This window comes from Atta cephalotes (genome assembly GCF_000143395.1).
Source record: "Atta cephalotes unplaced genomic scaffold scaffold00057, whole genome shotgun sequence".
NCBI lineage: Eukaryota > Metazoa > Arthropoda > Insecta > Hymenoptera > Formicidae > Atta > Atta cephalotes.
In genome coordinates, this window is record NW_012130121.1 from 1,030,558 (window position 1) to 1,045,773 (window position 15,216).

The 15,216-nt window shown below is 37.8% G+C and overlaps 3 protein-coding genes across 3 annotated transcripts in view; 1 reads left to right on the forward strand and 2 right to left on the reverse strand.

Moving 5' to 3' along the window:
• LOC105623414 overlaps positions 1–949 on the reverse strand; it is a 3,400-nt gene extending 2,451 nt beyond the window's left edge. Inside the window, exons 1-2 of the mRNA XM_012204807.1 lie at positions 612–949; positions 408–543 (exon numbers count right to left, since the gene is read on the reverse strand). Of these exons, the coding sequence (XP_012060197.1) occupies positions 408–543; positions 612–949 (474 nt within the window). The remainder of the gene's footprint in view (positions 1–407; positions 544–611) is intronic.
• A 562-nt stretch (positions 950–1,511) lies between these two features.
• On the forward strand, positions 1,512–3,373 carry LOC105623428 (28S ribosomal protein S22, mitochondrial). Its single transcript, XM_012204819.1, has 3 exons — positions 1,512–1,605; positions 1,961–2,436; positions 2,894–3,373. Exons 1-3 carry the CDS (start codon positions 1,512–1,514, stop codon positions 3,371–3,373), a joined length of 1,050 nt encoding a protein of 349 aa, XP_012060209.1.
• A 5,940-nt stretch (positions 3,374–9,313) lies between these two features.
• Positions 9,314–15,216, reverse strand: part of LOC105623429 — a 247,627-nt gene continuing 241,724 nt past the window's right edge. Inside the window, 1 exon segment of the mRNA XM_012204820.1 lies at positions 9,314–10,753. Coding sequence (XP_012060210.1) covers positions 9,314–10,753 — 1,440 coding nt within the window.

Here is a 15,216-nt window from a genome sequence, read left to right on the forward strand (position 1 = left end):
ATATATATATATATACCTGACAGCGATTTCATAACGAATAAGAATTTTGTTACTATTTCAATGTACCAATTTTTCCTTGAGTATAACATCATTAGCATATATAATTTTCGATTTCCATGAAAAATACATAAGAAAATAAAATGATCCCCAAATAATTGCGAAAAAAGAAAAAAGTACTTGTTTTTATATGGTTACAGACAAATATTGGAAAAACAAAAAATAATGAAGATAATACACGTTTATAAAAATCTTTGCGAGAATTTTTAATAAGACTATACAAAAACAGAAATCCTTGTTGTGATGTTCTTTTTTTCTCTTTCTTTTTTTTTTCAAGGATACATCAAAAGAAAAGCTGTACTTGTTACAGTTATATTATAATTCAGTGATAATGAGTCAACTTTTCATACCAAATCATCCTTTATTTTGGAAAATAAATGTTTCACTAAGGTGAATTCCTTCTTGTAAGTTATGTTTACAAAGGTTTCTGTAATATCCAAATAAACTTCCTGCATTTTATTCAGTCCATTTTTCTTATTTCTCAAACTGCAATAAACACAATGATACTAAAGAAACTGATGAAGATAATGAAACTTATGTATTGCTGTACTTACTATGCAATGTCCTCCTGGATATCAGAAAGCTTTTGTTGCTGATTATCAAGGAGCTTTTGCATGTCATAAATCTCTGCCTCCAGCTCGATTAACATTTCTGCACGCAAGTCAGATGTTCTCAAAATTGGATAATCTTCAGGATTCACCTGTCGAATTTCCTTACACAAGCTGTCATGCAACTTGTTCTGTCTGATTCTCATGTCATCCAACGAACTGGATGATTTTATTGTGAAGACTTCATTGTTCGATAGTTTATTTATCAGATCTTCAATATTTTTTTCCTGTTCTTTCTTTCTCTCTACCAACAATTCGAAAGCATCTTCTAACGTATATTCCATATTTTTATTTTAAAATATAGATAAAATTCACATTGAATGCTGCAAATAACATAAAAAATGTTAATGGGGAATACAGCTTGTAATAAAATTTTCAATGGAGTTGAATCTAGCCTACACAATCACAAAAATTAAAAAAAAATATATATATATACTAGCTGACGCGTTTTTTCAAGAAATGAATGAATCTTACAGAAAAAAAATGTTTCTTTGTTCCACGAATAGAGATATTAATTGTAGAATTTTTATTTTATCAATAATATTTTATTATTATTGAAATTTGTTATTGAAATCGCGAAACCTGTTACATCCACAATATAAACAAATATCTGCTGCACACGATACTTCATACTTGTTTTCTTGGAGTGCGTTCTAAAACTCGATCTGTCAAGTAGTTTTATCCTTGTTCAACATTCAGTGAACAAGGATAAACTAGTACTCGGATTGGTCGAATTTGGAACGCAATTCTGGGAGCATTCAGTATTGGTAAATTGGTACCTTGGTGGAGCAAAGTAGAATGGAGTGAAGTGAGACTATTGTTATCTGTTGCTTGTTAAAAATTATCATGCTTTCTCATCACATAAGTAAACTTTTGCGTCGTTCGTATTCACGTACAATCTTGAATTACCGTGGCTTCGCCTCGACGAACGTTGAACCAGGTATTTATTATTCTATCATGAGCCGGATATAATTTTTAGGTTATCCTTTTACTATGCCACGGATAATAAAGTTAATGGAAATTGTTGCTGTATAATTGAAATTATATGATGTAATTATAGCTTCTTCATTTTATTCTTTTATGTGATAAATTTAATTTTCTATATATATATATATATATACATATATCATAAGTCATTTAATTTATAATTCTTATTTTTTTATTCCTTGCCATTCAAATCATACACATAAACATTCCTAGTATTATTCCGTTATTAATGTAAAGTGTATTAAGTCTTATTGCTTTTTTCAAATTTATTAAAATAGATTTATTGATCTTCATGTAACTTTTTACAGATCCAATGGAAAGAGATCCAGCATCATTCTTTTTTAATAAAGAAATTCAGGAATGTCTGCAGACATTAACAACATTGGACTATAATAAAGTCTTTCGAACTCGCAAAGATGGACATAAACAAGAATTACCACAGTTTAAATTCCTGACAGATGAACAACTCGAGGAAGCTAGAAAAGAGGCCGAACATAGAGCGAAGAAATATTTGCAAATGCCACCAGTGGTAAAACAAAGAGTGGAACCGTCTGAGCTGTTATGTGAGGATCCTGCGCTACAGAGTCATGATACTGCTAAATACGTCTTTACTGATATCACATACGGTCTTAAGGATAAACAAAGATCAATAGTAGTTAGAGAACTGGATGGTACATTAAGACATGCCTCTTGGAAAGAACGAGATAGAATGATACAAATCTTTTTACCAAAACCAGAAAGGGAACTACAAAAACCAAAGATGTTTGAAGGCGAATACTTCAAGGTACATACATTGTCTCTAATTTGTATCTAGTATCTTTGCTAAATTTATGTATAGATTTAAAATTTAAGAAAATATGTCGAAAATTATCTTCTTGTTTTTGGGAGAAACTAAATTATATACATTTTTATATTTAATTATATATATATATATATATATATATATATATATATATATTATTAATTTGTATTTTTTCATAGCTGTGAACGTCACTTATATTTCAGCATAATTCATTTCTATATATTATTTATTAATGACATAAAAGGGATTTTCGGTATACTTTACAAGTTGATTATAAGTATTATTTTATAATAACATATTTCCATATTAATATATTTTTATAGAATTTGTATATTTTTTTGTTTCTGAGATAATAATGAGTTAACAGAAGCCTTAAGAATAGGAAAGAAGAGAATGCTTGCATGAAATAAACATTGATATATTGCCGTATTTTTCACAGGATTTGTTAAATCGTAACGAGTACGAGTTCATACTGGACCGCGCATGCACGCAATTTGAGCCGGACGATCCGGATTACCAAGCGGTCACTCAAGAAGTCTACGAACACATAAATGCCAAGAGTCATTTCGACGTCTTAAGATCCACGCGTCACTTCGGCCCGATGGTATTTCATCTAGTGTGGACGAGTAACATCGACAATCTATTGTATGAAATGATCGAGACCAATCGGATCAAGGATGCTGCGCTGCTGATACGTCTGTACTATATGGTTCATCCTACAACCAAGTCGGCAGTTGAGCAGTGCGAGAACACGGACGATGTGAACTTCGTTATGCATTACGTACGCCTCGAATCACTAAAAAAGGATAAGATCCAAAAGCTCTTGCAATCGTACAAAGAATTACAGCAGGAACGTGAAATTGTAGCGGAAGGTATTAAACAGGCCCATGGCATTTCTTCGGAAACGGATAAAACGTAAATATAAATAAATAAATATCTCGTATTTTCTTTTTCGTTGATATAATTAGTAATTATTCTTCCATTTTTTCAATCCATCATCCCAAACGTAATAGTAATATATAATATAATAAGCCGATAATAAAAGATTTGGATATGTTAAATATTTTTATTTTATTCCTTAAAGAAAAGTTGCTTACCTCGATAAATATTATTCTCCCTTAAAAGCATCGTTTAGAGATTAGAAAAATGAATTAAATTGATAAAACAGATAAATTGTGAAGAGATGTTTACCTTTTGAGAACTGGAGTTTCCTAACAAAAGGTCTGCATTTAACCAAAAATTTTTACACTTAAAGTGAAATAAATAAATATTCGGGCGAAGAGAAGTTTCTGAATATAAAAAGTTTAAGCAACGCGAACAAACGTAAAATAATTTTGAAAATCTTATTTTCTATAAATTTTCTAATATCATAAGATTCGATTTTTAAGAGATTCTCTCTTGGTCTCTGAATGTAGTCTAAAACTGGAAAATGTCAAAAGTATTATAATCTCTATGAAAGAGGATCTAATGTCACAGAGTTCGTAATCAAAATTTAAAAAAGTTTAGAAATCAATAACTATTATATTTACGCTTCACATAGCATTGATGAGCTTCAAATAAAGCAAAACTGGAAAAAATTAAAAACTCCCTAAAATCGAATCTTATATAATCAAATATGTTTTTAAAATTCTGTCCACCATATAGAATCCACTATTTTGAATTTTTTATTTTTTACCTCAGATTCGAATAAAGCATCATCAAATTAGCCATAAATTCATAAACCAAGTTTTTATGAAACTTGAACAAGCAATTTATGAAGTAAAAAGGAATGAGCCCAAAGGGATGAGCCCGGGGTCGCCGATCTACAAAGGATTAATAAGAAAATACAGGTAATTCAGAATCGGAGCCCATTTGTCTATAATCTGTTCTGTCCAATAATTGTCAGTTCTGATCTTCGTCAGGGAAGTGGATTCTTTTCCGAGAACAGTCCGCTGCTCCTCTTTTATAGGACATCCTATAGAATAAGAGTGAGACTATGCTGCAGTATGTAATGATTTGCTTTATTCGTTGTTCATAAGGTTTAATCGATTGGATAACAGACACACGGTGGTCGTCAGGGCAATTCGATGATTATTACTCGATTATTTTATTACGTACGGTAGTACTTACAAACATTTACAAATGTAACAAGTCAATTCGATTTGGCGTACAGGATTCGTCAGAAAACATTACACTAATGACCTTTCGCTAATTCGCGTTTACGGAGAAAACAGAGGAAGGGAGGAAAAAAAACGCAAAATCGGACAATGCGCATCTGTCCTGCGAAACGCTTTGTCTTCGCTTGGGAGGAGAATGGAGATGGGGATAAGTATGGATGAGAATAGGGAGATCGATTGATACCTAGCGATTAAACGAATATAACGGCTCTATCGATACTCGGCGTATCACTGCGAACGAAAATGCACCGTTCAAAGTAGCTTTATACAAATGTAACATTATGATTGTGGCGCCACGCTGTAAGTTACAATCGTGGAACGATATCACAAACCTGATGATTTGCATGAAAAAAAGGAAGAGAATGGAACAGAAAAAAGAACGAGATATTTTCGCTTTTTTTTTAATTTCCCTTTTTTTTCGCTTCTATCTTCGTCCTCGCGCTGAAGAAAGAACTGTCTCGCTTCGTTATAATACTTGATAAGCACTCGCAAATCGTAATGTTCGTTTATCAATCATTATCATTCGCCTTATCCTTAGTATACTCTTACTGCGTGTAAGGTAATTATTATTTCCCTATAAAGACGTGCTCCGGATTGCGTGTACGTGTGTATTTTTGTGTGTTCGTACATGTGTGACAGTAAAAAATAAATAGGGTATGCCTTTTCGCCGCGCGTTTCAACCCCCGGATGCGACCAATCGTTACTCCGCTTTGCGATAAGCAGCTTTCTTCTCGACTGCGAGATAAATATTAATCGATCACGACAATGGAGGCCCACGTCGCTTATTACACTAATATTGCTACCAACAAATCATAAGATCAACGAGCTTTCGATCGCGAGATGCGCTAATACTAATTTCCATTCTCTTTTTTCAGCGAATAGCAAAAGGCGCGTCACGTGTACTAACTATATCGACGCAATTATCAGTTCGCGATCTTGCTTAGAGACAACATGCGCATGATCCACTCCTAATGATCCTAATATTCCTAATAACAATTTTCAATAATTTCCTAATTCTTATGTTCAATAATTTCCTAATTCTTATTTAACTATCAACTAGGTAATTTAACGAAAGGAATCTACGAATTAGAAAACAGTCAAATATAGAACACCGATTCTCATCATTGATTCATTTGACAATCGACAGTTAAAAAATTTTATTCTACAATTTTTCGATAATCGGCAATATCCCATTCGCTTTGAAGAAGATATGATTCGCTAAAGAATCCAATAAAATGCGCGATCTCTAGGCGATCTCGAGAAAATCATCCGTTTGTCGAAATAAAATCCGCGAACGCATCCGAGGGTTGATACGAAAGCCTTGTCGAATCGATCTACGGCAGACCGGGTTAAAGTAAGGTATGGAAGCGTATAAGATAAATAAATACGTATATACGCGAATGTGTGTCAGCTGTTAGGCCCTTCTCGAGCAAGATATGCGACTGCATCGAGCACTAGATCTAAACAACGCAAACAGAATCCAAGGTATCTCTGAGAGGAGAGCATACCTTTAGATACTTCACTCGGAATTTCGGAGGGATGTATATATAAATATTTGCGTTGTCCAGAAGGCGCAATGACGAGTTTGTGCGGTATAAGCTGCGATAAAATAGCGCAAAATCGGCGATCGTACTCGAAAAACGATCAAGGTGACGCACGAAGTTCTCGCGATGGATTGTTACATTAAATTCTCATTAATATCAATTTCTTAGACTTCAATTGTACTTATGTGCGAGCTTCTTAATTAATGGGCCATTTCTTCTTCGATCGTGTTAAAAACTTAATTATCAGCGAATATTAGTATGCCAATTATTAGCATTCCTCACAGAAATTTACTGCTAGAAGGAAGTGATTAATTACTTTTTCCTAGTAGATATTAAAAGTATTATTCAGTGTTTTTAATACTTAAAATAAATAATTAATCACTACTTTTTAATATTAAATTGGTAGTGATTAATTATTTATTCTGAGTAGATATTAAAAGCAAAGGATAATAATGCTTTTAATATCTACTCAAAATAAGTAATTAATCACTGTCTTTCAATTTTAAATTGAATTTCTGTAAGGAATAAATTGAATTCTGTAAGGAATAACAGTTCGATCACGAAATGTCGATTTGCCACTTTGATCGCAAAACGCTCGATCCTTCGGCAATCGTGACAATGGAGAGACGATGAAGCTCGATGACTTGACGATCGTCATCTGATAGTAGGGCGCAAGGTAATAATTAGCTAATGATTGCGATCTAAATAATCCGACGCGGGATGCATGTTGCACGGCGTCAGTTACGAGATGTATGTAGCGGAGCTGCGTTCGGGTTGGCAAATATTGAGCAATATCCTTCCTAACGCACACCTTTGGCCGCCGGAAAAGTTCGCCGGCAGGTCTATCACGCGTCTTGCCATGTCTCTCGATCATTATCAGCCACATTGTTTCGAATCAATTATATCGACACTGATTCCACTATTAATTCACGCTAATTCCGAATCAATTAATTGTCTCTCTCTTTTTCTTTCTTTTAATCCATGACTCGTTACTGTAAAGATTTAGTAGAAGAAATTGTTACCATTAGAAGACTTCAAAAATAATGGACTTTAAATAAAAACATTTTTCGACAAAGTTGAAAAAGTAAATGTGAAGTAAAAATTGCAGACTCATTTTCTTCATTATGTGTATTTTTCTTCTTCTAGATTTTTCTCTGATTTTATTATCTACAAGAGAATTGTTCAACTCTAATAAGTTTTTAAATAATGGTCCTACATGTCGAAATAGAAATAAAATTGAGAATCTGGAGAGAGATAGTGATTCGTCAGATTGGTGATTCGATCTAAGGAATTTGTTCCTTGCACCTTATTACCGCTTTCCTGGTCCCTTCTGGATCTTTTTGTCGATCATCTCGTATTGTGCCAGCTTCTCACTTCCACTGTATCCGTGTCCTTTCATATTCTTTCATATCTCCTGAATAAATCGCGTTTTTCTCGCTAGTGTCATCCGTAAATTCCTTATCAGTAATGAGAATAACGTCGATCGCTACGCATCTTGTATATAATAAATAGATATATAATATATATTGTATATAATATATATTATATATATGCATATTATATATATTCATGTGGCTGGATGCGTGTATATTTTATACACATACGGTAGACAATTGCTCTAATAAGTTTTTTCTGATAAAAGTCACGTCTGCAGTGCACGTTAGGACCGTCGTCGTGTACAAAACGCGTTTCTATACGTGTCACTTCATCGTCATCCGAAAAAAGAAATCGTTCTGCAGCTTTGTGTGCGGCGTGTATATGTGTACGACTGCAGAGTTATATATTTCATGTATATGAAATATACAATTTTATATATTATGTACTTAGCTCTACCTACCTATATCTCCACTTACGTGTATATATTCATATAAATCTCCTTCCCATCCGCGCGTAGTGTAGCGCGTGTATGTATATATTTATATATATAATACGTATGTATATATGTATAATATTTATATACGATGATCACCTACGTAGAACCTTACGCTCGCCCTACTATGATGAAGAAAGAACGAATAGCCGGATAATTATGAGTGTATAATTATCTTAGAAAAAAGTACACGAGTACTGCGTTTCCTCTTTTGTTCTAATATTTGGCACACAGACGTTGCGAGAGGTACGAATGCGTGGATACCAAGTAACAAGCTGATGTCATTTTTCTAATGTCTAATGTCATCAAAATGACAACAAATAACATCAGCTTGTTATCTGGGACTACAGTTCTAGAAAATCAGAGAAATGACATTGGGTCGATTAATCTAATTAGTTCGCTGCTATCATATTAGTTCTTTATGGGCACCTAATATGGATACTGATTGGCTTTATAAATCACGTAATCACAGTGCCATTTTAGTTCCTTATTATGATAGCCAATTAGACTATAATACTCTTTAGCAGATAACAGATTATCCCTTCTTATGTCACATTTCTGATTTTTTAGAACTCTACCTGGGACGTGTACGAGCCAAGTCGAGAACTTGGCACGTTTCCGAAATCAAAGTTGGAGGATTAAAGATTGAGAGACCGATGGCAAGACGCGAGAACCGGGGTATAGCCCGCCTGCCCGCCTTGAACATGCTACGTGATGCGAGATTCGCGTCACGTTTCTATTTCTTCTTTTCTTCTTCTCTCTTTCGTTTTCTAGGTAGACGTCGACGCTTCGTCGCGCGTCCGCGTATCGAAAGGTTTCCTCGCGCCGCGCGTTCTTTTTTTTTCAATCATTAATACTATATTTAATCATAACGATTAGTGCGGTATTATTACTCGCGTCTCTAGCGCTGAATCCCTACGCTGTACTCTACTTTCCAAGAGACGCTCCAAGCGCCCGCGTACGGCGACGTCCTCGTCGTTCAGAATACCGGAAGCAGCAATCTTCCTCCACCTTCTATTCTTCCTGTTCTTCGGTTCGCGTTCTTTCCTATCCGCCAGCCAATTTGGTCTTCTTAATTCTAGCAATTCCTTGTTGTCGAACTCCAATTTTCTCCGGTTTTGTATTTCATTCCCTTCTTCTTACTCGTCTCATTTAACGAACAATCTGCCTGGGGATTGTTGTCCGAGGACCAAGAATAGCAGTCTTGCGACCTCGCCGTGTTAACTCGCTAGCGCGATTTCAGTGGCAACCTTGACGGTCGAGCAGCCGATCAGCGAGCGGCTTCTCGGTCACAGAATGTCCGTCTCATAGACCTTGCTGGTGGTCGTGGTGGACGTAGTGACGGTGGTAGCTGATCCGGTGGTCGTACTCGATACCACTGTTGTGGACGTGGTACCAGAGACCTGGCCGTTGGTCGACGCCGTCCCGGTCGTTGGAATCGTTTGTCCGTTGATGATCTCCACCTTGGCTACTTGGTTACCACCGTCGATCGTGATCTCCTGCGAGATTTGAGGCTTAATGCTGAGGCTGGTGAGGGATCCGGAACTTGCCGTACTCAGGCCGAGGCCCATCTTCGCCAGGAGATTACTCTCGGAACCAGTCTTCTTTAGGAGATCAGGCGGTGCTGGTGGTACAGTGGTGAGACCTGCCGCGTTTCTTTGCAGTTGTTGTAGCCGGGCGTACTGCTCCTGCAGAGCCTTCTGCTTCCTGAGAAGCTCCTGATGTCGTTGCTCCAGTTGTTCCTGGCGACCGCGCTTGCTTTGCAGTCCTTCCTGCGAATTGACGCTCTCACAAGAGCTGGAGTTACTGGTTGACAACACCGCGGAAGATTGCGAGGATGACGAATTATGCGGCCCGGCGACGCCTGGCGCGGTTGGGGCTAACGAGGACGCAGCGACTTGGTCCACGGTGGACAGGATAGTTGCATTCGGTGGTAGAGCCATCGGCGGCTTACCCTCTTTGCCGACGAGACTGTTGTTGCGCGAGGGTCGGCGCAAGGTCGCGTTGCCGCTCTGCAGATTGCACGGATGATTTCTGGGCGGCAACTGCGGGCTGGTAGGACTTGCCAGAGGCGATCGGGAACTGGTGCGCGGCGGTGGTGGCGGCGGTACTCTTCTGGCGGTCGCCAGCTGCAGCAGCTCGGCGTTCCGTTCCGGTACTGGCGGCTTTTGTCCGGGCAAAAAGTTCTGTGGTAGCACCGGCATGCCTGGCTGTGTTTGCTGCTGTTGCTGCAATACCTGTTGATCCAACGACAGCGCCTGCAGCCTAGCGATAGGTGGTGAGGTATCAGTGTCTGAGCTCGAGGGATATGAATGCAGACGACGTAGAGTGCCGCCCGGTGCCATCCCGGGCAAGCCCATCAGGCCGACGGTGGGTGCGGTCAAGGTACCGCTGGAGGAATCCACGCTGCCCTTTCGACCGATATCGCTGATGTTGGGCGCGCGTCCACTGCCACCGGTGGTCGCGACGCTCGGCGTATCTCGGAGACTGGAGGTGCGGCCGATGTCGGCCAGGAGCGTGTTCGAACCCGGATGCACCGACAGGCTGCTTGACACGTGGCCCATTTGTGAGCTTGGTCGGGAGAAGGTCTGCAACTCGTCTAGCAGAGCGTCGAGTGCGTTCTCCGGACGCTGCTGATGGTCGGCGGATGGCTCGTGAGGGTGGCCCCCTCCCCCGAGGACGCCCGCTGACCCCACGACAGTGCGTTCCGCTGGCACAGGGGCAGTTGCCTGTTCGTTCAGACACGTGGAATCAACGGTCGGACCAAGAACGTCGCGCCGGCCGGCCGGCCGACCCGGCTCTGCCTCGCGGCGTCGCGCCAGCGGTCTCACAGGAGCTGATTTCCCCTGGAGGACGTGGACCGCCGCGTCGGGTGTCCTTCCGCATGCTGGCGCGACGCACTCTTGGCATCGTAGGATGAATCGTGCTTTGTTTTTGCGCGCTCTCGTTGAGAAGAAGCATCCCACGCGATCGTCCAGTGATGTCTCAGTTCCGGTACCTCGCGAGGTGACGCGTGTTTTTGATGCAAAAACGTGTATAAAGTACACAACGACACATACAGATACTTACGCGCTTGTAGATACGACGTACAATACATAGAGACACATATAGATGTATAAGGGTGTAGAGAACGATAATAATATAAGAATTTCGAAAATCGCATATCGACTATGTACACTTGATCGTATGTACAGAGATACATTTTTAAAATTTGATTCTTGGTGCTTGGTGCAGACCGGAAGTTGTCCAGTACCGGATGTTGAAAGTGTCGTGTATCATGATACACTTTCTCGTTTGCAGTATGCCGTCGCTGTGGATGCTTTTTCTGACAACGAGAGCGATGATCGTAGAAAGTGGCGTCTCGATGTGAAGGTCCGAATAATGAGATTGGAGGAAGAATGAATTGCGAAAAAGAGATAACAGAGTGATGATACTTGAAAACACGGATCACGCAAAGTCCAATATTGCCTCATGATTGATTGTTCATTGTACATATTCATTAATATTATTTATTTTTCTAATAAAATTATTATGAAAGTAAAAAATTATTCATTAATTTTTATCATACTATTTGGCGACTCTGAAATTTCTCTAACTGATTAAGAATTATACACTAATTCTTATATTAGATAATTATACAGGGGAGTAGTCCTTCCAGTGAAAGTATTCTAATATTTTAAAAGATTCCTCACATTAATTTAAGATGAGAACTTGGTATGTCCAAAATGACTTAATTTTAAAGATACAAGATGGAGGGAAGGAAAGTGGAAGCAAAAATATCATCTTTTTTTTTCAAAAACCATTTGGGTTATTTTTATAAAATTTTGTGTATATTCCAAGAACATATAGTTCCAAATAATCCGAATAGTTTACAAAATTTGAGGAAAAAATTACATTTTTTCATAGATATATCTTTAAAACTAAGGCATTTTACATACATAAAATTTTTGTCTTAAGTTAATCATCTCTTAAAATCTTTTAGAGTATTTAAAGACCGTCCTCTATATGTGCAATATCTTAACGCATAATTAACAGTTACATTTATTAATTTTATCAAATTAACACTTCAAGTATTCAATTTAATTCACATTTGGACTTCGCGTTTCGTTGAACCATCGGTGAACGTTTTTTTGCGACGAAGACGCACTTCGATACACCACGATCGTACGATCGGATGATCGCGAGTCGAATTTCGTCTTTTTTTTCTATGTCATGCGTATATGTGCGAATAATGTGCATGCGTAATAACGATGTGAGAGAAGAGAGAGCATGATTATGAACGAGACGATGAACGATAAGAGACGTAATGAGCGTAAATCATGGAAATGCAGAATATAGTGAACGATGAAAGAAAAGTGAAAGAGAAAAGGCGCGTGAGAGAAAGAGATGGATAAGAGAGAGAGAGAGAGAGAGAGAGAGAGAGATAGAGAGCCATAGAAAGAGAGAAAGAGAAAAAGACGGACAGAAAGAGAGAAAGAATAAGAGAAAGAGAGAGAGAGAGAGAGAGAGCGCAATGATGAGTCGTGAATCGCAATAAGTGAACGAAAAAAAAGGCACAATCGTAGGATATAATACGTAAATATGATTAATTCCGTTAGATAATTACCTGCGGGTCGGTTATACGTTTTGTGCGTGCGTTGTGCGTGTTACAAGTCAGTACTCGTTTGGGGCTCTTTTACATTTGGCATCGATTGCTGTCCGGTATTAGTCAACTTAAAAAAAAACAGAGAAACCAAAAATCAAAAATCCGAGGTCAGAGGTCATAATCGTGGACCGCGCGGAGAGAACAGAAAAGAGAGACAAAGAGAAAGAGAGAAAGAAAGTTCTCTTATTTCTTTGCAAAAATTTTCTTGTTGTCTTCGTTTCTTGTTGTTAACGCGGACGCGCCAAAAATCGAGGGTGAACCACGCCAAGGATCGCGAATCATGTAAAAAGGCCAAGGAAAACCGTGGAAGTCTTCTCGAAGATCCAATGCGACGTTTACCGAGTATTTCACATTGTAGGATGCGACAGCGCGAGATTGTCCAGAGGAAAATTGTAGCGATCGTTGAAATCTCTTCGATGATTTTGATAAAATTAAAATTATTTACAATATAATTGATTACATTATGAAGGGCACAATCGGAAGACACGATTGAGTGAAAGCTCGCTGCTATTTCCAAGGAACACACCAAGTCAAGAGAAAGTCAAAATGATGTTTAAATAAAATAGTCAAATTTTGTAACCAAAAATCATCATTTTGACGTCATTTTAATTTTTTGTTGACTTTTATGTGTTCCTTGAATTGCTATGCTCTTTAAGATTTGTCATAGCTTTAAAGATTTACTTCAATCATATAGACAACAATTACTGAGGACTTACTTAACCACTTCGAAACAGAATACAAATCATAATAATACCAAAATGACGTCAAAATGACTCCAAAATGATTTCAAAATGATTGTTAAATCCTTTTTCAATCAGTCATGATTCACTTTAACGTCATTTTTGACGTTATCGTGATTTGCCCTGCTCGAATTGTAATTTCTGATTACAACTTCGCGCTGTCAGATTTATTCTTGGCGTGATAACTCCTGATCTTATTTCATACGATATTCTGCCCGTCGTCCGTACGATCGACATCCGATCTCGCGCACGAAAGAGCCGAGAACGCGCGGCGCATCGCCCGGGCATCGACCTGTTGTCGTTTCGAGACTGACTCCGGATAGATCTCGCATTAATCGTCTCACGGATTGAGAGGGACAGTTACGAGCAAATAAAAAAAAATCGCTTAGAACCAATACGAATTTTAAACGACCGTAGTTTATCGCGATATCGCCTACGTTTTAATACGGAATAAAAAAAAAAAAACAACGCGTGAGATTTGAAAGAGAAAAAGTCGTCGTCACATCTTATGTTATTCGGGCAGATGAATTATATGTAACGCAAGTGAAGATAAGTACGTACAGGGCGTTCGGTAATTGGCGCACTGCTGGCGAACGTGGCGATGTTGTTTGTTGAAAACTATGCTTGATTAATTAATTAATTTTGCACGGATAAATTTAATCCTTGCGATTTTCGAAATGTCGACATATTATTCAAGAAATTTCATTTAATATTTATCCAAGAAAAATAACAATTTATCATCTACTGCATTGAGAAAAAAAACGATTGCAATTACCAGAATCTATTATCAGAAATTATTAGTATTAGATCTATTATAGAAATTATTAATATTATTAACTAAAATTTCGTGTCAACTATGTATAATTTTTTGGTAGAACTATAAATATAATTATTATGACTGAACATCACAGAATAATAACTATAAAAATGAAACTCTTAATCATAATTATTATATCATGCAATTATCACAAATATTAAACATTTGCTCTTTAAATACTTGCGTTCCCCAAGAGTAATCCCCAATCTATAAGACGTCTTATTTTTGCGTAATTGTGAAAATTAGTGATACCTTTATTAACAGAAATCTTAACAGAAAATCATTTTCAGTTCTCGACAAAAAGATACCGCCACGTGCACCACGAGCGACCACTCCGTGTAATGATTACCGTTCATACAAGTTCTCCTTGTTCAAAATAAAATAAAACATCGTATGAAGATTGTTGTGCCCATGCCGATGGTCGAGGTGCACAGAGATGTAAGATCGCAGTTACATTGAAATAGAAGCAGAAACGTTTTTCTTACCGAGTTCGCCGTTTACGAAATAGTACGAGTACGCTCGTATTATGTCGATGCCCGCACAAATGACGCCGACCTTCCGGGTTTCAAAGCAACGGAGGATACTCTTATACGCAGAATATAATAGCATGCATCTCGAAGGCGCGGATAAGAACGAAAAAAAATAAATAAATAAAATAAAATAAAAAAAAACAAAAAAGAGAGAAAAGAGAGAAAGAGAGAAAACGACAGGGATGCCTTCTCCCATGCGAAACTGCATGCGCGTCTACCCAAGATCTTACAGATCAACACGTATTTTATGTGTGACAGGCATACATACACACGCACCACATACACACACAGACGTACATACACATGCCGCATGCCGCACACATACGTACGAAACGTGCCTAGTAATTAATACTCCGGCTAGTTGTGAAACGAATAAAACCCCGAGAAATAACACAAAGTAATATATATTATACATAAATATAAAAAAAGAAATATGCCATCAAAAATAACACAGAGAAAA

Coding starts and splice junctions, on each gene's coding strand:
- LOC105623428 (XM_012204819.1), top strand. CDS start 1,512: ATGCTTTCTCATCACATAAGTAAACTTTTGCGTCGTTCGTATTCACGT. Junction 1,606..1,960: donor CTCGACGAACGTTGAACCAG/GTATTTATTATT, acceptor AACTTTTTACAG/ATCCAATGGAAAGAGATCCA. Junction 2,437..2,893: donor TTGAAGGCGAATACTTCAAG/GTACATACATTG, acceptor TATTTTTCACAG/GATTTGTTAAATCGTAACGA.